General features: G+C 30.3%; 1 protein-coding gene across 3 annotated transcripts in view; it reads right to left on the reverse strand.

Annotated features, from left to right (window-relative positions):
- LOC142323500 (NADP-dependent malic enzyme-like) overlaps nucleotides 1-24,965 on the reverse strand; it is a 267,327-nt gene that overhangs the window by 14,958 nt on the left and 227,404 nt on the right. For all 3 annotated transcript variants that reach the window (XM_075363280.1, XM_075363361.1, XM_075363446.1), the window contains 7 exons: nucleotides 22,338-22,518; nucleotides 17,048-17,176; nucleotides 15,359-15,547; nucleotides 12,315-12,534; nucleotides 5,967-6,109; nucleotides 3,038-3,208; nucleotides 1,445-1,568 (listed from right to left, as the gene is read on the reverse strand). In XM_075363280.1, coding sequence (XP_075219395.1) covers nucleotides 1,445-1,568; nucleotides 3,038-3,208; nucleotides 5,967-6,109; nucleotides 12,315-12,534; nucleotides 15,359-15,547; nucleotides 17,048-17,176; nucleotides 22,338-22,518 — 1,157 coding nt within the window. The remainder of the gene's footprint in view (nucleotides 1-1,444; nucleotides 1,569-3,037; nucleotides 3,209-5,966; nucleotides 6,110-12,314; nucleotides 12,535-15,358; nucleotides 15,548-17,047; nucleotides 17,177-22,337; nucleotides 22,519-24,965) is intronic.

Consider the following 24,965-nt stretch of genomic DNA (forward strand, 5'->3'; position numbering starts at 1 on the left):
ATTTTATTTTTTGTGAGTTAACCAATGACAGCTGTTCAGGATGAGTTAAGACAATAATTGTAGCAGGAGAACATCACAGAAGCAACTTAGATCATTAAATTTATATTTAAATCAATAACTGAAAAGACTATGAATAAGTAGTGAACTAAAATGTATCATTAAAATATGAATTTAAAATGTAGTTTATCCATAATTTAATATTCTGCTTTTGCCTAGGCTAGGCTTAAATAATCGGTGATACTGTTCATTCACACTATTTTCCTACTGCTTGTTTTGTTAAGTTTGTTTGTTAAGGTGTATTTGCTATAAACAGGCTAGTTTGGGATGAACAAAAAGTGTTGTGAGGAAAGTGTGTCATCGAATGTAATGTAGCATTTTATAAGGAAAATTTATCATTTGCATTTTCAAAAAAAAAAACTTGTTACAGATTATCCTTTCATATATACTATGAAGTTTATTTGGACAGAAAGGTTGTTTTATTTTTCTTAAATAGTAATTTTTTTATTATTTACATTTGAAGATTATGTATACCTGTTATGTACACAAATAAATTTAATGCGGTACATTATTTATAAATACAGTACGAGAAAGTTATCTTACAAAAGAGATGGACTTCACAGCACTTATTGGGGGGTGGCAAGGTTACTCCCTAGTAGGAAAATAATGGAGGTAGGTGGCACAACAGGTTACTGGTATAGTTCTTCATAAATTTGTTAGCCGGGAAAGATTTACAGTTAGGAGTTACTTAACCTTAGCTGATGCAATTTTGTAATGGTGTGATTAATTTTTACGATTTGCTATAGATTTCAAACAAGAAAATGAAAAGGATAATGAAATAACCTATAAAACCTAAACAAGACAGAATGCAATATTACAGGTATATAAAAGAATAAGTTAAGTCCATAAAAAATTACTCAGAATGTTAAAATTTCACTCTGAAAGATGTGTCAGTGCAAATGTCTATGACGATAATAAAATATTCTCTTCATATTTTTAGAAGTTTATTTCACAGAATTCTGATATTTTAAACACAAAAACAAATTTATTTTATAATAAAAGGCCAAAAACCCATATGTTTAATTTTAAATATTCTTTATCCAAATTAAGTAAATTGTGTTAATCGTTACAAAATATTATAATACTGAATATTCTTATTTCCCAACTAGCCAACACCAAGACACAGTTATGTACAAAATGAACTATTATAACTCACAGCAACAATTAAACTACAACCTATTCCCTGATCATGATCAAAGAAAAGTCTGCTTGGCAGAACCTATTATTAAATAAATAAGTTTATTCTTCACCATAAACAGAGTTAAATGTTTGTGACATGCTATTGGTTTAACAAGTATATTTATTATCACAAGCAAAATTTAACAAATTTTACTTATAATTAAACAATAAAGCATTCTATACAATAAATTCAAAAGAAAAAACTTACCGTTCTTGTATGCTTGATTAACAATTTCTACTGCAATTTTAATTGAACATTCCTTAATTCTTTCAAATGCTGGATATAAACGGCCCATATCTAAATCTTTTTCTGTGACTAGACTAGATAAAGTCTGAAATAATCACATAAAAAATTTAGTGCAAGTTATCAGGCATACTAGATTATGAGATTAATTACTTCATTATATTAAAAAATGCATGTGTTATTTTGTTTAAGATTTTATACAACCACATAATTTACAAATTCAAATTTGATTTGAGCTATAATTTGATTAGACTAAAAAAGTCAAACTAGATTGAATTTTTTAAAGATTTTATATATAAATTTACAACAAAAAAATATTTATAGACAATATAAAAGTTGCTGCATACCTCATTTTTGAGTAGCATCTTTAAGTGTTTAAAACTGAATGTAGTGAAAATTAAAAAAATGACATCAATGCATACAGAAATCTCACATGTCTCTTAAATCATAATTAAAATCTATAAATATACAAAGTTTATTATATAAAATTTATGCTCCATATATGATAAAATTGAGAAGCTGTGCTTATTTTAGTAATTCTTAACAATATTTAATTATAAATTTTTAATAAATATAAAGACTACACATAAACAACATAAGGTTTATGGATGGGTATGGCTTATGGATCAATACAGGTTGTATATGTGTAATATAGAAGGTAACACAGTACCACAATAATAAACTATAACTCAAATTTCTTTACCTACACATGTAGAAAAACTATTCTTTTAGGATAAAATCTCTTTTATGGTACAGTAATTTAAAAAATAAGGTTGAGGTGTTTTACAATAATTACAATATGCAATTCATAAAGAAACTTCAGTGTGGCACGGGTAACATTTTACAACAGACTTGGAAAAAGTTAACTGAAACATTGACATCTTAAATTTAATGACAGTGTTTTATTTTAGCAATAAAATTAATAATTTTAAGATGAAAAATACCAGTTTATCTGCTGTATAGAAAGTTTAATGTTCAAGAAAATTTGTTTGTAATAAGAGTTTCAACTATAATTCATTTGGTGCAGGGAGTACTACATTTGAAATATTCATTTCACATAAAATTACAATGTTTTATAAATCTGTGAGTATTTCTATTTCATTACAACAATGACAATTCAGTAATTAGTCAAAAAATAGAAAGCTTAACTGTGTATTCTTCAATACATGATATTTAGAAAAGAAAAAAAAATAGGCAATATAATTTATGAAATACATGGTATACTGCTGCTATACTAGCAGTGTGGTTAAGAAAACACTACTATCATAAAGTAGGTGAAAGAACAGAATTTCAGCAACAATATTAAAATTTTAATAAGACCTTTCAGCGATTCTAAAAATTGATTTTCTACATCAAAGTATAATTTTTCTTATCTATGTGAGAGTTCAAAAGTAGGAGGTTATTATTTTCTACAGTACATTTAAATAAAATATGATTAATGACTACAGGATTCCATTTAATCCAAAATCTAACATTTACAGGGTTTTACATACAATTACAATAACGATTTTATTGGTTTGGGAGATTACCAAAGTGGAAAAAAAAACAATTTCATACCTCTGCAGCAGTTAGGAAGACTTCATCACTGATGTGTCGTATTCCACCACATATTGCTCCTAATGCGATTCCTGGAAATACATAAGCGTTGTTACCTTGTCCAGGGTAAAATTTTTTACCATTATATGTGACTGGATCAAATGGAGAACCACTAGCAAATAATACACGACCCTATTAAAAAAAAAAAAAAAAAAAACACTTAATATATATCCAGCCATATTCATTCTTAAATTCTTTACAAATATTGCATCTGTGAGATTCGATTAGTTTTTTATTTTAAGAGAAACTAAATAACTTTAATTGCATAAAATCAAGTAAACTCTTCTGATACCTAAATATAAATGTTCTACTTTACAAACATAAAAAGTAGAGTGGTTGGATTACTTTTAACAATTTCCAGTAATTATTCCATGAAATGAAGTATTATTAAATATTCTACAAAAATTAAATTAATTAAGTTGATGTGCATATTCACATCAACTTTTGGCAGGTAATATATTTTTTAGAACAAATGACCAGAGGTAAATACTAACTGAAATAGCCATGGTATTTAAAAAAAAATTAAGAAATATTAACTTCCATATATCAAAATGACTAAAATATGAATATAATTAGATTAATTTATCAACAAATCAGTGTGATGCAGGACACTTTATATGAAAACAATGTTCTGCTTTATTTATTAAAATGCTCATATAATAACACATTAAATCATAAAGAAGTCAACTGCCATTCATTTTAAAACATACATTAATGTATTTTTTCTGTAAATTTTGTGGTTACCAAAAGCCGATGAAGAAAAATACAAAAATCTTTTTAGATCCACTGATTACATTTTACAGATAATGGAAGATTTTTATTACCTTTAAACAACTTCAATTGTACACACGTAGTATTCATCAGTGACTAAAGCTGCAATCCGAATAAACAGTTATTTTTATACGCAAACTTTTTTTTTTTTTAATTCACAGACAGATTTTAAAAATGTATATATCAGTAATCTGTACTTTTTGTTAGTATATTTTTGTTTTGAATGAGAAATTTTTTTTCACACCAAAACTACATAAAAACATATCGATACATCTGAAGAGACAAAGGTATGACTCTAATGAATTTTACTTCCTTGTATGAAGTACAAGGAATTTTTTCAGATTTCAATAGAAATCTGAAAAATTTTGATCATCCTTGAATCCATTTTGATTAGTTTTGGTGTGACATCTGTACATACATACGTATGTAGCTCGTGTAACTCAAAAACAATTAGCCATAGGATGTTGAAATTTTGGATTTAGGACTGTTGTAAACATCTAGTTGTGCACCTCCCCTTTTGATTACAATCGATTGAACCAATAGTACCCAAAAAAAACCGTTAGTAATGAAATGTATTGCATTTCAGAAGTAAGTGAAACCTTATTCTAAAGTTTAATAAAGTTTTTTTTAAACTTTATTTTTTAATTTCTGAAAATAATCTGATGTAAATAAAAACAGCCTCTTCATTTAAAACACTGTTTAATTAATGTTATGAAAACGTCCTGTGTTTTAATAAGGAGACACAAAAAAACATTCAGTTTCTATATTCCTTTTCCCATGTACAACTATCTTTGGAACAAAGCAATTCTTTTATTCTGGACCTGTTAGAAATGTATTCTCTATATGTTTCAAATGAATTAAAAATAATATATATCAACTTAAGCTTAATTTCCACCCGTACACAAACAACATGTCAAAGCACATAGGGTATAAAACAGAAAACAATTGTAGTTTAAACGTAAGGGAGAAAACATACACATAGTTTGATGCATCAGAAAAAACTTCAAAGTAGTTAAGTTAAAATGATTAACTTAAAAAGGCACACAAAAATATTAAACCAGGAGTTCTGAATCTTTTTGACTTACAGAACCACTTTTAGAATCAATTTCTGTCAGCCTCTTAGGCCTACCCTAAGTCTTACAAGTTATTGGTGCTTAGTAGTAGTGTTATTAAATGGGGAAAGAGGGGATAGATAGAAAGAGAATGTAAAATAGAAAGGTCTCTGACACACTTGTTGCATTTTTATGAAAAAAAAGTTACTTTAAAATTAAATTAATTTTTTATTTTGTTAAAAAAAATAGTTTTTTTTTAGACACTCAGTAAGAGGAAAGGCTATTAAAAGACAGCAAGTGACAGGCCGACATTTCACTTGACACCATCATCGTTCTATTTCACACTACAATGATTTTGAAGCTAATGGTAATGACCACAAGCATAATCTGCTAGATTAGGCATGAAATTCAACTTGGCAAATTTCCATTCAGAATGTAATTTCTAGTTTTCTTATTTTGAATTTACTGTTCATTTCATACTCTTTAATTTCATTCAATTTTCATTTATTTGATTTTCTGGAGTGGCCACTGAGCTCCTGGAAAGTGGATGCTGAGCCCTTAGGGGTCTACAGAGCTCAGGTTGGGAATACCAGTACTAAACCATAAGAGACAGCTATCATACATGATTTATTTTATTGATCTATTTATACAGCAACAAAAGCTGACAAAGTTTTTAAGTTTTCACAGATCAGCAAGGTTAAACTAAGTGGGATGTATCTGTAGTTTTTCAAATTAAAAAAAAAATAAAGAAATTAAGAAAATAAAGAAATATATATATATATATTAGTTACTTTTATTTTTTTGAAAAGCTTGATATAGAAACCTTACATCCTTCACATGAAAGAGATGCTACCATAATTTAATAGTAGTATGTCATTATCATGATGAAAATGTAATAAAACTGAAGTTGCTCATAACTGGAAGAATTTTCTTACAGCAGCACAGAAAATAGAAGTGACAGGCACAGAAGCAAAATAAAGACAAATACTTCAATGACAAATCATCAAACTTTTAATAAGAAATATATATTTTTTTGAATAAATAGATTTTTTTTTAATTTTACTTACATTTGTATAATTATATGCTTGCTCAGCAGTACATTCAGCCTTTGATGTTGGATTACTAAGAGCAAATATAACAGGTCTTTCATTATTTTTTGCCATTTCTTTTAATATGGCAGGTGTAAATGCACCTGCGATTGCAGCAGCACCTATGTAACACAGATTAGATAACAATATAGTAAATTCAATAAAAAATTATAACTAATAAATACATTTAGGAATTAATAACATAAAATATCACACAAATGTATTTAAATATTCTTTATCATGGGAAATATTATTACAAAACAATAAAAAACTTTACTCTATATCAGCGGGGAGGGAAAGTAGGCTACAAAAATAATTACTTTTAGAATATTAATTGAAAGAATAATCTTGTTAATGTGGCTAGTTTAAAAAGTTACATTATTTCTACATTGATTTTAACAATGAATTTTTGTTCCTTCTTAGAAAACAAATATGAAATTTGTTTTTCTTCAACATCCTGATTTGGAATTTCCAATTATAATACAATCATATTCAAGATAATTCATTTCTAATATTACGCATTATATTTTACACAAAATCTACCATCATAAATATTATTTTAGACCATTTTTCGGTCTTCTAAATACAAAATAGTTCTGAGAAAAATTTCTGAGAACAAAAATAAAATAAATACTTTTGATGCAACACAGACTTATTTAGTGCAGTTTCAGTATTATCCTGTTATGTGTTTTCTTTGAAGTGTTAATTTTTTTCTCGTGAGTGCACAAAGAAAGTATAGTCATCAGCGCCCAGATACAATACTTATATAGTATACATTTATATTAAAAAGAAACAATAATTAATTAAAAACTAAACAACAGTGTTAAAAAATAAACAGCACAGATGGAAAAAGCCCACAATGTATGTAAAAGCAAAATAAAATCACAGTGAATACAACATTAAAAAATTTTTGAATGAGGATACACGGTTTTTACAAATCACAGGACATTCAATAACATCATTACACTGTACCCAACATACTTTGCATGTCATCCCCTAGTTTAAACTTGAGATTCAGTGCTGCGTACAGATACAATTCATAAGGATGTGGTGAACAGTTAGTTGACAGTCACAGTGAGCACAAACACATGCATCTGTTTGAGTGATCAGATATTCATGATTGGGCCTATAGCATGCCCTATTCGCAAACGGCAAATAATAACCTTCTCCTGATGATTATTTCTGCATGAGGAGCTCCACAGTGACAAAGTGTACTTAATAAGATGAAATTTATTGTTGGTAGTAGTAATCCATTCACTAATCATGAACCCTCCTCTTCAGACAAATTGTTCAAAACAACACAATTGGTGAAAGGAGGCTGGAAAACAAGCCTCTTTTGCCGCATTATCAGCATGCTCATTACCTTGAATTCCATTATGACTGAGCATCCAGCTGAAGCTTACAGTTGTATTACATGAGTTATTTGAGAAATAACAGACTAAATCTCACAGACAATAAGATGTATGGAGTACAAGTCACTAATTGCCTGTAAGGCACTCATGGAATCTAAGCAGACAAGTGCATATCAAAATGTTGGGCTAATTATATTTAAGGCCTTATTAATAGCATACAGCTCTGCAACAGAAATACTGTAAATGCTGGTAAGGTCAAACATATATGTTCTGTTAGCAACCAAAAAAGGCAGAACCAACAGAATTAATGATTTTATTGCTGCCTGTATAAAATATAGCATCAGGATTCACACTATTTATAAGATTATAGAATCTTTCTCATAATTTAACCTGATTTGTGTTCTTTTCATGATGCCAACAAAGACCAAACAGTAATTTAATATAGAAGGGGGTAATAATATCATGAAGTAACAGTAAGAACTGGAGGTAACTGTGCATTTAGAGCTAAGAAAATGAGTTGAGCTTTGATGTAGAGCAGAGCAGTAGATGATGGCCATTCCTGATATTGATTAACATGCAGGTTGGAGAACACTGCATCAAAGGTAAGATGATTTGGTTGCACTTTAATGCAAGCTACATAGGAGCAGATCATTTGATTTCATTTATTCCAAAGAAAAGGCTCACCACTGTCCACTAGTAGATTTACCACAGAGGTTGATCAAAACAAAGTAACACTTTGTTGGCCAGTATTCCGTTTTCTAGTATGAAATTTACAGACATCATCGTTCTAACCTCAACTCAAAAGGGCCGACTATTGAAGAAACCCCTGATGAATGTAAAGATTCCCTTTTATATCCCATTCATCAAGTGTATTTTAAGATTCCTCTCAATTATGTTGTGTCGTATGCCTTCTATAAATTGAAAAATACAACAACCAGGCACTGGTGAACTACAATAATGTTTTTAATTACAGCTTCCAGGGCAACTACATAATCAATAGATGATCTACCCTTGGCAGAAACCATATTGTTCAGGGGCAATAAGAGCATTTCTACTGAGGTACCATACTAAATGACTGTTTACCATTTGTTCCATCACCTTGCATAGGGTATTGGTCAAGGAGATCTTTACCAAGTTTCAGTACAGAAATCACCAGTGCTTCTGACGAATCTGGAAACACCTGGTCAGAGAATATTCTATTACTGATACACAAAAGATGTCGTAATGCAGTATCTGGGACGTGTGATAACAGACTGATCCTGTTATTAACACTTTCAGGGGAAGTGTCATGAGAATTATTCAAGCCATACCTTAACTCATTAAAAAAAAAAAAAAAACGATATGGTATGTTTAATTACTTTTTTGAGTTTCCAATCACGAATGGGATATTTTCTAACTGTTGGGTAAAATTAACAAAAATAAAAGAACACAGCTTGTATTTGACAAAAGAAATTGGACTTTAATTAGAAAGAAAACAAATGAACTTATGTTAAATCATAACCTTAAAAAAAGAAATTAAGAAATAAGCATAACTTAATTCTATGTAAGAAATATAAAGAAATAGCTGAATCAATATATGAATAATGATATTAAATGAGAAAATACATGAATATACATTTTTCAAATACACATTTTGAAAATCTACAATTTAACAAAGCCTGAAAACAAGAGAACATAAAACACCTTATTTACAATTAGATACTTATAAACATAATATCAATAAAAAAGTGTAACTGGAAAACTGTTGCATTACTGACATATGCTGTAATAATGAAAATTAGCAATGAACAGATGTCATTAACTTAGAAAAATAAATTACAATAATTCCAGTATAAAAAGGAGTTAATTACAATATAATCACTTTAAAATAAGTAATAATATAAATAGAGTTCATTTTGGTAAATAAGCTTTCTTGAAAATATAAAATTACAAAGAAGTCCAAAACCTAACTTCACATCAGGAGTAATTTTCTTTAAATTAATATAAGAAGAAGTAATATGAATATAGTTCATGAGTAGATAATAATTAATCTCGGCAATTAACAAGTTAAATTAAATTAAATGATAGAGTTAATTGAAATAAACATTTAGGTAAAGGTAATTTACTCTGAGTAACTGACGTTTGAATACAAACTTTTGATGAACAACACGAAATATAATAATAGTAATCAATAATAATATATGAAATATATTGCACATAAGTTTTATAATTCTGAAGTAGTGTTTAAATTAAAAGTAGATTTGATAAGAACGATAGTTTGCATTTAATAACCCATAAAATGGGCTACACATGAACAATGATAACAAACGTTTAATATGAATAATTTGCACTTGCCTGTATCATACACAAATATTAGCAAGAGATGAACTCGTGAAAGCAAGTAACATATGAATACATACAGTAATCCTAGGCGTAGTCTGTCTGCAATGGTGTATCAGGAATACAGGAGTGAAATGTGGTTTAGCGGTTGAGCAGGACGTGGCGTCTCAGATTTGTAGCAATGAGGTTGGAGAAATTCTGCATCGATAAAATTGTAGTAAGCAGCTGGAGAAGATTCGGAGTCGATGGAATTGGCTGGTTTGTAGTAGATAAGGCACTTTCAGCAGAGACGTGAAATACTGGATTTGAAAATGAACTTGTCGAAGGAACGAGGCTAGATGAAAACATAGAAATCTGCGAAATTCACTAAAGCTGACGAGAAGAGCAAGAGAGAATGACCACGACGTTTATAAGTAAGAATACGATGAAAGTATTTATCACAAAGTTTGAGAGAGAAAGTCACAGTCGACTGTACATGGTGAATGTCTGATCTACTCTGCCAAAAAGATGGCGTGAATGAAAAGAGGGGGGAAACCAAACCTAGGCAGTGGACAGGAAAGAGTGTGTGTAAAAAACAAGAGATGTGTGCATGTATTAGTATGGGAACGAAACAAAAAGGGAGTGTATGAGGGCAGCAATAAATTTGCGAGAAATGAATACACTGACACTATAGATGACAGAAACAGACAGTCTGGCCGGCGCCAGTAGTATCGAATACGAAAACAAAAACCAAAAGTACACAAATGACAAGCCCAATACGAAACATAGTAATAAATTTACCAAGTCTGTAGCGATAGCAAGACCCAACCCTAACTTTGAATTCATAGGAAATAACGCAACTTTACACAATGGCGTAAACACTAACTGTAACTTATATCTCATAAACTCAAGACAGTATGATGATGTAAGTGAAACTGACCTAAATAACTTTCCAAACGTGTTTGTCACATCAATTGGCGTGGTAAAAAGGATTCCGCTGCTTTCCAGTCCAATCAGCAGTTGTAGGAACTTTATGTAATGGCATAATGACTGAAGTAGATTTAGATAAACCATCATCGGTTTTTCTAGCATAAGTTACATTCTTGCTAGCACTCAATGCTGTAATAGCAGCCGTGAGGGACTTATTTTGACAAAGCTTCTACCAATTTGATTAGTTCTTTACATGATGTGCATTCTTTTTTTATTGTACATTGTTAAAGACAGCCTGTACAAAACTAATATACCAAGTTGTACATGAATCCTCATGTTAAGTGATTTCCTGTATTCTCGATGTGGCAAAGCAAAGGACACTTTCTGCTCAGTACAACCTGCACCTTTGTGCAACTAATTTTTACCAAGTTGTACATGAATCCTCATGTTAAGTGATTTCCTGTATTCTCGATGTGGCAAAGCAAAGGACACTTTCTGCTCAGTACAACCTGCACCTTTGTGCAACTAATTTTGGTGAGAACAAAACCCTGACACTGAAAGCAGCATCTGGGGTTTGGTATGTACAGTTCAGTCACACACAGACAAAAATTGTGTTTAAAATTCTAACAAAAATCATTATAATTAAACATAAGTTATGTAAAATTCACCAGTGTAATGTCCACTTTCAAATGGTGTTGATATTATTAAGAAGATTGTTATCCAAAAAAAAAGTAAAATACAGAAATATAATAACTAGCATCAGTTACATGAATTTTAGGCAAATAATTACTAATATCTATTTTTACAATGTTATCAAAATCTTAACAAAAATGGAGAGTCAATGAAAAGCCAAAAATTTTGAGCTATTGAGTTTTGTATCATATAGATAAAAAAGTAGTCCACATTGTAAAAATATAAATAAAATTGCAATCATAAAAGAAGACAAAAATTTTTTTTTAATCCATAAAATCACATTCACAAACTTACATAGGTGTCCAAGATAGCAGTAAAATCCATTCGTCAGAAATAAGAACTAATAAAAATAAAAAAATTGTCAAATTTAATAATTTACTATCAACAATCAATAAAGAGGTAAATCCAAATACTGTGTACAAAGTGACAAAAGTAGAATTACAAAAAGTATGTTTTAAGTAATTTACCCCATGGTAATCGATGTTTACATGATAGCAACACAGAGACTGGGATTTGGTGGGAACAGAGACAAAGGCCTACTAAAAAATTAGTTATGCACCATATCATAGATAATTTCATTCCAAAACCACAGGCATACAAGTACAAAGAAAATTGTGTATTGTCTGTCAGAAACTTTTGAATCATGCAAATGATGAAACCTTCTTGTTGATGATTACCAGTGATAAGGCAGTGTGTATAGATGGATGTAAGGAAATAATAGCTGTAAGCAGGTGGAGTAAAAGAGAAAGAGATTATGTATGTGGACTTGTCTGAAGAACAATCCTATCTCTGAGATATGGAGAAAAATATCAACTGCTAAATGTAAAGTCTAATCATTATTTTTTCAATTTCCTTATTTTTCTATCACTATAGCCTACATTAGGTGGTTGGCCTCAGATAAAGACTACCTTCAAACATTAATTCTAGGAAATATAATTATTGAAAACAAGACGCCTAATGTCAAACATATAAATGTGAATAATTATCATTAAGTACAAATATAAATTATTAGGATAGATAAATGCGTATGATTATTTAAAAAAATTAAAATTACCAATTAAAATAGTAGGTTTGATTTCAGCCACAATATCAGCAAGAGCTGGAATGTGTTTATAATTATGGGCAAATCTTTTCTTTTCTTCATTAAGGCCATCACGACCAGCAACAATGAGTCCTTTTGAATCTACAAGCCATATTCTGCTTCGAGCTTCCTTCTCTGAAATGCCTTCCTTAATCATTGCCATTACACTTAATTCTGCAATACCAAGAGCTGCCTGAAAATTAATAAAAACAAAGATTATGAATAATGACAGGAACAAATTTCTTATAAAGACTAACTTCTTAAAATTTAATACTACATAACACCACCACACAGTACCCCTCCAAAAGATTGACATTATTTTCACAACATTGGTAAATTATTTTTCAGTAATGTTATTATTTAAAAATTTACACAAATTCACTAAATTTTATCATGTTTACAACATTTTTTCATATTCAGTTAATGACATTCTCCCATTTAATGGTATTATAGAGCCTATAATAGTACTATGAATTCACAAGTACATCTTTCAACACCAACTACTGAAGCCCAAAACTACAGATAAGAGGAAATCATTCATGCCATTGATGACTGATCCAAATTTTTGTAAAAACATGTCAATTATTGAGACTAACAAATAGTCCTGAAAACTTGATTAATTTTAAAGAGGATTTTTAAAATCTGTAGACTATTACTTCGATGTACAGAAAACTTCATTATATAAAAGAAAGTATGCTTGTCATTTTTTACTATTTTTTTTTTGTCCTAATTTACTGAAAATGAACAACAAAATTGAACAACAAAAACAAAAAATAATTCATCATAAATTTTTACATACAATAGCATTATCAGTTTTCTGTGAGTAACTTTTTTAATTTTGATTTTATTTATTATTAGCGGTTCAATTTGTTTTAATAGAATTTAAAATAAAAAAAACTAAGTAAATAATTACAGTATTAGTATATAGCAGTATTATTACACTGAAACTGTTTATTTTTATGGAAAAAATTGTTACATTATTTTTACTGATGATTTTTTTTTTGTTTTATAATTATAGTTGAAGAAAAATGTAAAATCAATGTTAAGTTTTTATAAATATTTCAGAGTTATTAACCATAAAAAGGACAATTTTCTTTGATACTATAACATTTAAAATAAAACTATAATATAAAAATAACTTCATATAATGGTAATGATAAATACAATTTTTTATAGTTACTACTATAATTACAGATTTGCATTTTTGCTGGTCTCCGTGGCACAAGTGGTAGCGTCTGGATTCAAATCCCGGTCAGGCATGGCATTTTCACATGCTACAAATCATTTATCTCATCCTTTGAAGCAATACCTAATGGTGGTCCCAGAGGTTAAACAAAATTTGCATTTTTATATATATTAGAGGGGTAAGCATTTCAATTTTTGGCAGCCCTTTAGGAATTCCTGAGTATAATAATTTGTGTAAAACAATATTGTATATTTTAAAATATAATATTGTTATATAAAACAAACAAAAAAAATCATTATATAAATAACAATTTTATTTATAAAAAACATATAAGATTCTTTCCTTATATTGCATTAGATAAAATTACTGAAATAACTTTTCATTCATTTTATCAAGTGGGTGTAATAATAACAATAGGTGATATCTTTTTAGTCATTGACATTTTACATCTAACATCACTGACATTCTAAAATTTTACTGATTAGTAGAAAGTACATAAAATAATTAATAATTTGTATTTATGATATACTTAATATATTTTTATTTTGAAATGATATTGTTTGCATGTGCATTTATGTAAAGTTGTTTATGTACACAATGAATAAGTATAATTTATTCTAATCTTCTCCACATTACCATCTCATTACTAATTTACATTTGAGATTACTAATTATGCCAATGTATTCCAAAATTAAGTAATGCTGTTACAGGTCCCCAGGATCCTCCACCACACCCACTACTGACATCAGAAATAAGAGGTTTGGCTATTAAATAACAGCACTAATGCTGCTACAGAAGAACTGTGCTTGCACCAAATTTGTACAACCGACAGCTGTGTAGCGTGAAGCCTTCTCTTTATATTGCTCTACCACTCCAGTTTCTACAGACATATTATTTCGTCTGTGGCCTTCATTTGGATAACAACTCTTTTTTTGTTTTGCCGAAAAAATTATAAGTGTTTCATTAGAGCAAAGAACTGTCATGAAATTTCATATGAAACTTGGAAAAATCGCTACTGAAACTTATCTTTTATTAAAAAAAGGTATATGACAATGAATGTTTATCACATGCATGGGTTTTTGAGTGGTTTATGCATTTTTAAGATGGACAAGAAGACGTTGAAGATTTCACCTGGGTCGCCCTTCCATATCAAAAACAGATATAAATATTGAAAAAATTGGTATCTGATTCAATCTGAACATTGGTTAACTATTATTGTCTTTATTCAAGGTCCTCACTTAACTCTGTGAAAAAGTAAGAAAAAACTATCCTAATTGTGGAAGAACAAGTCATGAGTTCTTCATCAGGACAACACATCCGCTCACACTGCATTGTCTGTCACGACATTTCTAGGCAAGTATAACATGCCACTGTTAGACATCCACCTTCACCTTACCTGGCAGCATGTGACTTATTTACAGCATTAGTCTCATTTAATAGCCACATATCATTACTTAATAGCCACACCTCGTAAATACAGCGAGGTTTAAGACACGATGGACATGTTTATAATACAAAATCTTAAATTTCACTTAAGTATATTTAAGATATGTAATTAATTCTCATCCTGGAAATGCATGTTCCACACCATAGGAGTTATGGCCAAGACAACTAGCATCACTGGATCTAGTTACTCCAGTCAACATATAACTAACAAAAAAAATCTAAAAAATGAAGAATATCAGTAAATATTCGATTTATATGTTGATTCTGCTTTCCTCTGCCAAATTCAAAAAAAGTTTACATGTATTTTCAGACCCTGGAATGTTCAGACTTGCACATTTAGCAATAAAAAGTATGTTAAATAATACTGAAAAATAATTTTACAAACCTCGCCAGCACCCTGGAATACCAGTGTGTGTTGAGATAATTTATTTTTACCTCCGTTTACTTTAAGAGAAGCTAATAAACCAGCTACTGCTACAGATGCTGTTCCTTGAATATCATCATTAAATGTACAATATTTGTTTCGATATTTTTCTAATAATCTGAATGCATTTCTATTTCCAAAATCTTCAAACTGAAAACAAAACAATTTTTTAAGATCTATAAAAATCACTGTAAAATAAATATTACAACTCATCAAAATTATCAATGTAGTAATCATGCAGTTATGCTTTCCATTAGTAAATTTTTACTTTTTTCAATTGATTAGTGATACTACTTAATTTTCTTTACAATAATCTATTACACAAAAGAAGGCAAAGTAAATTTATTTTTAAAAAGGTTTTTAATTACTGTGATTAAAAACTGCATTTATCAAATTATATACATCAAATAATGCTAAAACAATTTAAAAATATTAATCTATAACAAAATTAAGATAACAAAAATTACATTTATGAATAGTAATATTATATTTAATTTAAATGAATAGTAAACCAAACTAAATGAACATTTTGATAAATTATTCTCTTCATCACTTCATTTTTTAAATATTAAATTTTCCACAGTCTAAGGAAAGAATTATTATTTCAGTAGTTCAAGGAAGGAAGTAGGCAGGCCATATTTATACAGGTGTGGTAATATAACAAGATACAGCCAATTTTCTTGGTGAAGTGGTAGCATCTCAACTTTTCATCTTAAGTCTTGACATGTTCATATCTGAAGTCTTAGTCAGGCATGGCATTTTTCATATGATGCAAAATTTCTATTTCTTATTTCCATTGCACAAGATTCGAGAGCTTATGTGGTGATTCAATAAAAAAAAATATTAAAAAAAATGAAATTATAAAAAAAAAGTAATGAATTTCCAAGGGTAATGTGAGCCACTAAATTTTGTTTTTGTAAATAAGAGTTGTATGCAATTAGTAGGGTCAATGGTGTATTACTGGAACTTTAATGATGGGCAAAGAACAATGTTCCTTCAACACTGATCAGCAGAGCTCTGAAACAGAAAAACCACCTATATCCTGAGATTTCCACCATTCAACCAGTCTTTGTAAAAACTTAGGGTAAAAACTTTACTCATAAAGCAGTTAGATAGGCTCAGTATGCTGATTTTCAAGTGTATTCAGTCAAGTAAAAAAAGCAAAAGAACATTATTCTCCACTCTTCACTGTTTAAGCATGCCTAGCATTGTATGCTTGTTATGTTTGATGACAGATGTAGATAATCAGGGGAGTAAACTGTTACTTATCGACGACCTTATAAAAATAACTGGTTGATTTAGTTTAATAAACAAATTCAAGTTTATTAAAAAATATGTAGTGCACAAAACTACAAAAAAGAATCTTTCAGCTTCCAAACAGAATAATAACTGAAATTTTTTAATAATAACATTTACAACAATAAGCAATTTTTAGTGGTAAATTTTAGTACAACTGTACGATTATGAATAGATTTGTAACTTTCTTTAACTTTATAAAATAATAAAAACACAAATTGCAAAACTTCTGTTATGCAACAGAAGTTTATTTTTTAAATTAACAATCCAAATTAGCCAACAAAATCATACATTGAAAAGATAGAGTCACTTCAACAAAATATATAATTTTTAAACAAGTTATAAAAAAACTACCTGTATTAAACAATTTTGTCCATAACGTTTTACAACAGCTTTCATAAAAGCATCAATAAACTCATCATATTCTTTACCTTCAACTCGTCTCTGACGTAACCCGATATACATTTCATCATTTAACAGGGCCTAGAAAAAAAATTATACAATTAATAAGAAAAAAACAATAATTATTAAAATTCTTCAGTATATTATAACTGTACCAATAACAGTAATTATTATAACAATAATAAATAAAAACAATTCATATTTAAATAGAAGAGTAATGTGAAATTTGTATTAACAAATAAAAATGAACAAAAAAGCCTAAACTAACTAAAATTTGATAATGTACAGGAAAAAAATTCTTCTTTCTACTAAGTAAATTTCTACCAATTCAATAGAAATGAATTAAACATAGCACTGTACAAAGTTCTCTTAAATGTTAACTGCTTTCTAAAACTAACTTATTCTAACTGGAATAAGAAATATTTAATATATTCATTCAGAAATTGTCAGAAAAACAAGTAATATTTCTATCAAAACAAAAATTTAAAGACACCATGAAGAAAATTTTTTCTCTTGTACCACAAAAATTCACAAACTTGGATAAATCTATCTTAAAATCATCAGATGAGATATATAAACTTAACTTATTTGAAATATAAATCTTCTGAAATATACATACCTTTATATATTGATTAGAGGATATAAAATTTTTAAATAATGCTATTGGGAAAATAAGCATAATTGATAAGTTGCATTACAACATTAATAAATTAATAAGAATACTGTTTATTTAAAAGAACCCTATGACAAATATCAAGCAGCTCCTTCATCAAGATAAGGGCCCAAGAGCACATAATTAAAAATGCACAGAGTTGAAGAGTAAACACCCATAAACATTCCATAAAGATTCTTTTCAGTAAATAACAAATAAAATGAGCATAATCATGAAATATTTCCACTAAATTATGTTCTGTAAAGATCTTAGGAAAAAACTAGATTAAATAAGTACTATTTTAATACATGTCTGCTGATACACAGCTGTCACCATTTCACACATGTGCACTTAGTAACTACATCTTTTGGCTTGCTACAGACATAACTATATGATTGTTCATCTTTGTTTACCGTTTCCTGTGCATGTTTACAATTCCTCTGATTATAGAAAGTGCCGTCAATTGTGAAATATGTGCTGTAATTAGTTTCTTAAATGCAAGAAGTACGAAAGCAACTGAAATTCATTGACAGATTAGAGGAGTATACAGGAATAATCCTACATCTGATAGAATGATGAGAAAATGGGTTGAGAATCTAAAGAGAGCCGTACAAATATATCTGATGTGACATGGCCTGGGTGACTGTCATTACTGATGATCTGGTGTAAAGAGTTAATGGATAAATCCGTGAGAATAGACTGTTTATGATTTCATTAATAAGTAATGAATTTCCTTTAATTTCACCAGTGTTCTCTATGAAATTATGTCGGTAAACTTAAATTATCAGAAGTTGTGCTCACACTGGGAACCAAAAAAGGTGACAAAGTTGTACAAAAACAAATGTTTAGCCAGTGCTTTGAATTTTCTCACGCAGTACAGCAATGAAGGCAATCAGTTTTTAAGCCGAACCGTTACTAGTGATGAAACATGGGTGTCTTGCATTATGCCAGAATCAAAACAACTGTCCAAGGAATGGAGACATTCAACACTTCCCAAGAAAGTGAAGTTCAAGTAAACAATGTTTGTCTGGAAAATCATGTGCACTGTGTTTTGGGATAGACAGGGGCTGTTGGGTGTTGATTTTTTGTCTAGGGGTGAAATTATAAATGCAGAAACATATTGTGAGACCTTGATTAAACTGCATTGCGCAATCCAAAACAGAAGGTGTAGCATGCTCATTAAGGGAATTGTGCTACTTCACAACTATGCTCAGCTATATACAGCTCGTCGCACGCATTTGATCTCATCATGTCATTTAGCTGGGAACAAGTTGATCACCTGCCTTGACCTTGTGTCTAGGGACTATCACTTATTCCTGCATTTAAATCACCACCATGATGATGTCAGAACAGCTATTCAGCAATGGTTATCTTATCAGGCGGCAGACTTCTATGAAGTTGGTACGCAGAAGCTTTATAGATTGTCACATGATATAAGTGCTTTAATGTAGACAGAAATTTATATGACTGGATTACGATCTAGGCTTTCAGGTGAATATAATTTTTTTCAAAAAAGTTGCTTGTTATTCTTTATATCAAAACTGTACATGCCTCATTCATGTGTTTATAACTGATCGTTCAGAACTACTTCCTGTTATAATCTAATAGTTCATGGAACAAGAATACCTTTGGAGTAAAGCCTTGCAATTCTGGGAATAAAACCTTCAATCCTTACTGAAATAAAAATAAAATAGCCAAAACAACAATACCAAAATCAAGTTTTCCTAGAGTATACTGGAGATATTTATTAATTGCTAATGTCAAAGCAGTTCAGCCCACTTAAAAATCAGTTTACACCTTTTTATTTGGAATTTGACGGATTATTTAACTGGCTATTAAGATATACTAGTTAATTAATTAAAAAATTAATTACTAGTCTCCTGATATTTGGTTTACCAGCCAGTATTTGCAGTTTGGCTTTATTAATAGATCCTATGTAGCAAGAGATGTAGTTACCTACTGATCCAAACTAAATAAAGCTGCACATGATGGGCTAGCATTCAAGAAATCTTTAATTATAAAACTCATTATGATCAAGTAATTTTAAGATTACAATGATATATAAAAGAAATGACCTATAATTCGGCCAATATTTAACATAAGTTCAATTTTAAAAAGAATGAATTAGAATAGTTAAAAAAAGTGGTTTTAGCAAACACAACTAAAAAATGAACAACTGTTATTCTGTAATTTTTTTAAACTAATGACTGGTTTACTTAACACTGAAGGATAAAAATTAATGAATGATTGAAGCCACACTTTTTTACATAATGATGAAATGATGTAAGAATGATGATGATGTACTGTATAAAGCGAATTACAGAATACTGAAAAACACTAATGTAATCTCTGTGCTAAATCAACAAACATAAACCCCTCATATTTCTTACAAATCTGGCAACTAAATACACAAAGCAAGAGCATTAGCAAATGTTTATATAAGAATTATGTGATTGTAAAATGAATTGGTCTTGAGTAATTACCAAAACTAAATCAATAAATCAAATATTTCACAACAGTAGAAATAATTCTGTAAAATAATTCCTCACACTACAGAAATAAAATAACGGTAGTAATAAGACGAATGAGAACTCATGAAAAATATAATTCCAAGTCATGAATAATCAAACATCAAAAATATTACATCAATATGTAATAGTTTCATTTAAAGAAGAACTGGTGTCTTACTTTAGAAATATTAAACAATATTTTTTATTCAGAAAGAAAATCAATCAATAATTTTCTTTGATATTTGTAATATACCCATGATCATCACCATACTAGGATATTTGTAAACTAAAATATTACAGAAAATCTGCATTTCAAACTGTATAAACTGACTTGGAGGCTTTTCTCATATACAACGAGTACTTATCCTGTTACTATTATTATTATAAATATAAAATTTAAACCTAATTTTGCAAATATATTTTAAAAATAAAAAAAAATACAACTAAAATTAAATGTTTCAGTTCTGCAGAACTAATCAAATAAAACATTTTTCAGGCAAGAATACTGCTTGCCTGAGTATTGCTCCAAAGTTATAAAATTTCAAGTACTGATGCATTAGATAAAAAAAAAAAAAAATTATGATGCATTAGATAAAAAAATTACTATAAAAAAATGTTCAATAATTGATTCTATACTACGAGGGTAAGTCAATTATTATCTGCAATGTAGTTATAAATTTTATTACAATACAAATAGGAAACTTACATGTATATCATTTTTCAACACAGTCCCCATGCATTTCAATGTACTTGATCCATCATTGCACAAGCTTCCTGATGCCCTCATAAAAGAAGGTTTGCGGTTGAAAACCAGGAATGCACAGTTTCTTTCACTGTTTCATCCGAGGTAAATCGACAGCCCCTTAATGCCTCTTTGAGTGGACCAGTGGTAGTCAGAAGGGGCAAGATCAGGACTATACGGAAGATGAGCCAGTACTTCAAACTTGAGTTTATGGAGCGTTTCAGCAGTGTGGGCAGCAGTATGTGGACGGGCATTGTCATGCAACAATACAACACCTTTCAACAGCAGTCCTCAGTGTTTGCTTCGAATTGCAGGCTTCAGCTTGGCAGTAAGCATCTCACTGTAACGCTCACTGTTTATTGTCGTGCCCCTTTCCTCATAATATTCCAGTACTGGGCCTTGTGAGTCCCAAAAAACTGTAAGCATCAGTTTTCCTGCAGATGGTTGGGTCTTCAACTTTTTTTTGCAGGGCGAATTTGGTTGTTTCCATTCCATACTCTGCCATTTACTCTCCAGCTCATAATGATGGATACGTGTTTCGTCACAACCGATGATTCTGTCTAAGAAGATGTCCCATTTGTTACCATAGCTATCCAAATGTTTTTGGCAATGTCCAAGTGTGTTTATGGAACTGTGCGAGTTGTTTTGGGACCCATCTTGCACAGACTATGAAACCCAAGTCTGTTGTGGATGATTTCATAGGCAGAACCGTGACTAATTTACAGACGATGTGCCACTTCATCGATAGTTACTCATCTGTCTAAGAAAACCATGTCATGAGCACACTCAATGTTTTCCTCATTTGTGGTGATAAATGGTCATCTGGCTCCTTCGTCGTGCGTAACACTTGTGCGACAATTTTTCAATCCATTCGTAGACACTCTGTTGTGGCAACACACTGTTTCTGTACTGTACCAAAAGTCTTTGATGAATTTCGGTCCCTGGTACACCTTCTGACCACAAACAACGGATTACTGAACGTTGCTCTTCTTTTGGTGCAAACAGAAAGCGAAGCAGCCATGATTAACGGCAGGGCAGCGATAATGGAACTAACCTAGCAGCATCAAACCTGCACAGACATAACAATTAAACCATGCATGCATCATCTACGCAAAATGACAGTACTACCAACATAAACAAAAATGTAACTAAATTGCGGATAATAATTGACTTACCCTTGTATATAAAAAGTGATTGTAATCAAATGAAAAACTACACTATAAGTAACGATTTGGTTTTATACTATACGTTATTTGGTTTTTCCATTCCTATTAAGGGTTATTCAAGTTCATGTCATGTAGATGTTTTAATGAGATATTTACTGTTAAATTTTCTTACCTCATTATTGGTACCAACATCAAGTGTAATTGGAAGGCACTGATGAGGTTTAATACCACCAAGAGCTGTGTACAATGCCAGTTTACCAACTGGAATACCCATGCCATAAGCTCCTAAATCTCCAAGACCTAAGATACGTTGGCCATCTGTTACTACTATTGCTCTAACATCCGTTTCAGGCCTGAAAAAATTTAAAAGAAAATTTGAACCACTGATTAAGAAAAAAAATTTTAATACAGCACCATAACAACATTGCCATTAGATGCAATGCTTTCCATATGCTTTTTTTTTTTTCAAAAAAAAAAAAAAAGGAAAATATTTATCCAAAATAAATTAGTAAATTTTAATGAAAACAGATTCATTCACAACACACTGATTATTGTTCGTATATGTTTTTTAGTGTAATGCAATGTACAAAAGGGTGAAGATATATGAAAATGCTTTCAGACTAAAAGGTCTGTTAAAATCACAAAAAATACTATTATATAGTAATGACAGTAGGAATATTAGATAAGTTATAATATTATAACATTTATAATGGGTGTTATAATATTTATAACACCCTATAAATGTAGGGTGTTCGATTTTTTCCTAATTAATTTGTATTGATATTTTTATTTCATCTTTTTTTTCTACATTTAATTTTGTACTATTTAATTTAATTTTGTCTGTACCATTCTTTTACTGACCATACAGGTATATTGTTTCAATTTTTTTTTTTTTAATTATAATGTGTACTTGAGGTACACATCCATCTGAGAGATTTATCATTTAGGAACTACACCAATATTCAAATGCAATGACAGACCAGCTGAAAGGAACCTCAAATGAGGGCTAACAGTATTAATATGAAGATTACATGATCATAGCTTCTCAATGAAATTATGTTTGACTAAAGATTAATTAAAGGTAAAACTTAACAGTTTCATTACTTGCTTGTCACACTTTTTACATTCTCTTATAATAATAGTTTATTTTTTTATCTGGCTGCTCATTTGTGGAGCTCAGCTCTATTTGGAACAAAAGTACGTAAAAAAAAAACATAAAAAACATTAAATTAAACAACAAACACATTAAATATGATATTACTTTAAACTGAAAAATTAATATGCAATAAGTAAAGAAACACCCATTTTAAAAATCACAAAATTTATTGTATTTAAAGTACAATAAAAAAATGCAGTACTGTTAGATAGAATTTCATTTGTCAACCTTAGTACAATAAGATGGGTTTCCTAAAAAGATAGTATAATACAGGTAATGGATAAACATAATTGCAAAAAGAGTTTCTTTGACTAGGTTTATATTCAGAAAGTTTTGCTGAGTTTAGGAACAACCATTCCTAATTAATGTGAGTAACAATGAAGTACACATGGCACACACATCCTGAAGTTCCCAATTCCAGTCATTACACCAGGATATGTGTGCAATGCAAGAACCAGATTGTAGATCTGAAACCTGATCTGATTATAGACCTGATTGTGGATCTACCGTGTTTGGGCCAAAATACAAATGCGCCTTTTTCACGCAATGCGCAAGTCACCACCATCAGCCAGACTGAACTGGTCACACTTACTGGGATCCCATATGCAGGCAGGAATTCCAGATTGCTCTTTCGAATCGATTTGAACAACTGGTAAGAGATGATGTCAATGATGAGGAGAACCAGGTATTTAAAGCAATCATGGATTGCACCAAACCATTGTGCAACACCATCCGCCATAGAACGCAGCCATGGATTTCAGATCAGTGCCTGGAAATGGTGGAAAAATGGAAACAAGCAAAAATTGACCAACTATGAACACAATTAAATAAACAAACAAACTATTAGGCAATTAAACAAAGATGTCTGACAGAAAATGAAAGAAGATAGGGGGCATATTGGAATGAAATAGTAGCTGACCTTGAAGCCGCATCCAAGCATGAATACCATACCCTGTACCAAACATTCAGAACGTTAAGTGGAAAGACCAAAATCAACCAATGACAACATCTGAAAGAAGGATAGATCCTTTGTGTGATCATCAAATGAATGGTTAAAGCACTGGAAAGGAGTTTTTCCAGGGAACTCAAAAACCACAATCCTTCACAAAGATCTCTTGCAGCCATGCCACAAATTGATGCACCAGCAATGCCATTAAATCATTATCAAACAATGATTGAAGAAGATAAAACAGCAATAAGGTCGTTGAAGAATGGCAAAGCACCTGGAGTGGATGAGATCACAGCGGAGGCGATCAAAGCTGGAAGTGACATTCAGCTTCACCAACTCCACATACTTCAGTTGATCTGGCTCACAGAGCCTTCCACCTGGAAGAAATCTATCAATTATCATACCAATCCAAAAAAGGGGAACTGTCAAGATTGTAAAAACTATCATGGCCATCACCCTCCTTTCAATCATTGGCAAAGTGTTCATGAAAGTCATTCAATGCAACTGTAGAAACATTGTGAACAAACGAGCTGTGAAGAGCAAGCTAGATTTCGGCCACATTGTGGCTGCTGTGATCAGATCTTCATTCCTCCCTCCCAGCTGATGGAGTCAATCAAGCGAAATACGAACAGTTATTGTGTTCAATGACTCAAGTGAGCATTTGACTGCATCCACTGGCCAGCAGTATAGAATGT

The sequence above is a fragment of the Lycorma delicatula genome, chromosome 1, assembly GCF_047948215.1.
Source record: "Lycorma delicatula isolate Av1 chromosome 1, ASM4794821v1, whole genome shotgun sequence".
Taxonomy (NCBI): domain Eukaryota; kingdom Metazoa; phylum Arthropoda; class Insecta; order Hemiptera; family Fulgoridae; genus Lycorma; species Lycorma delicatula.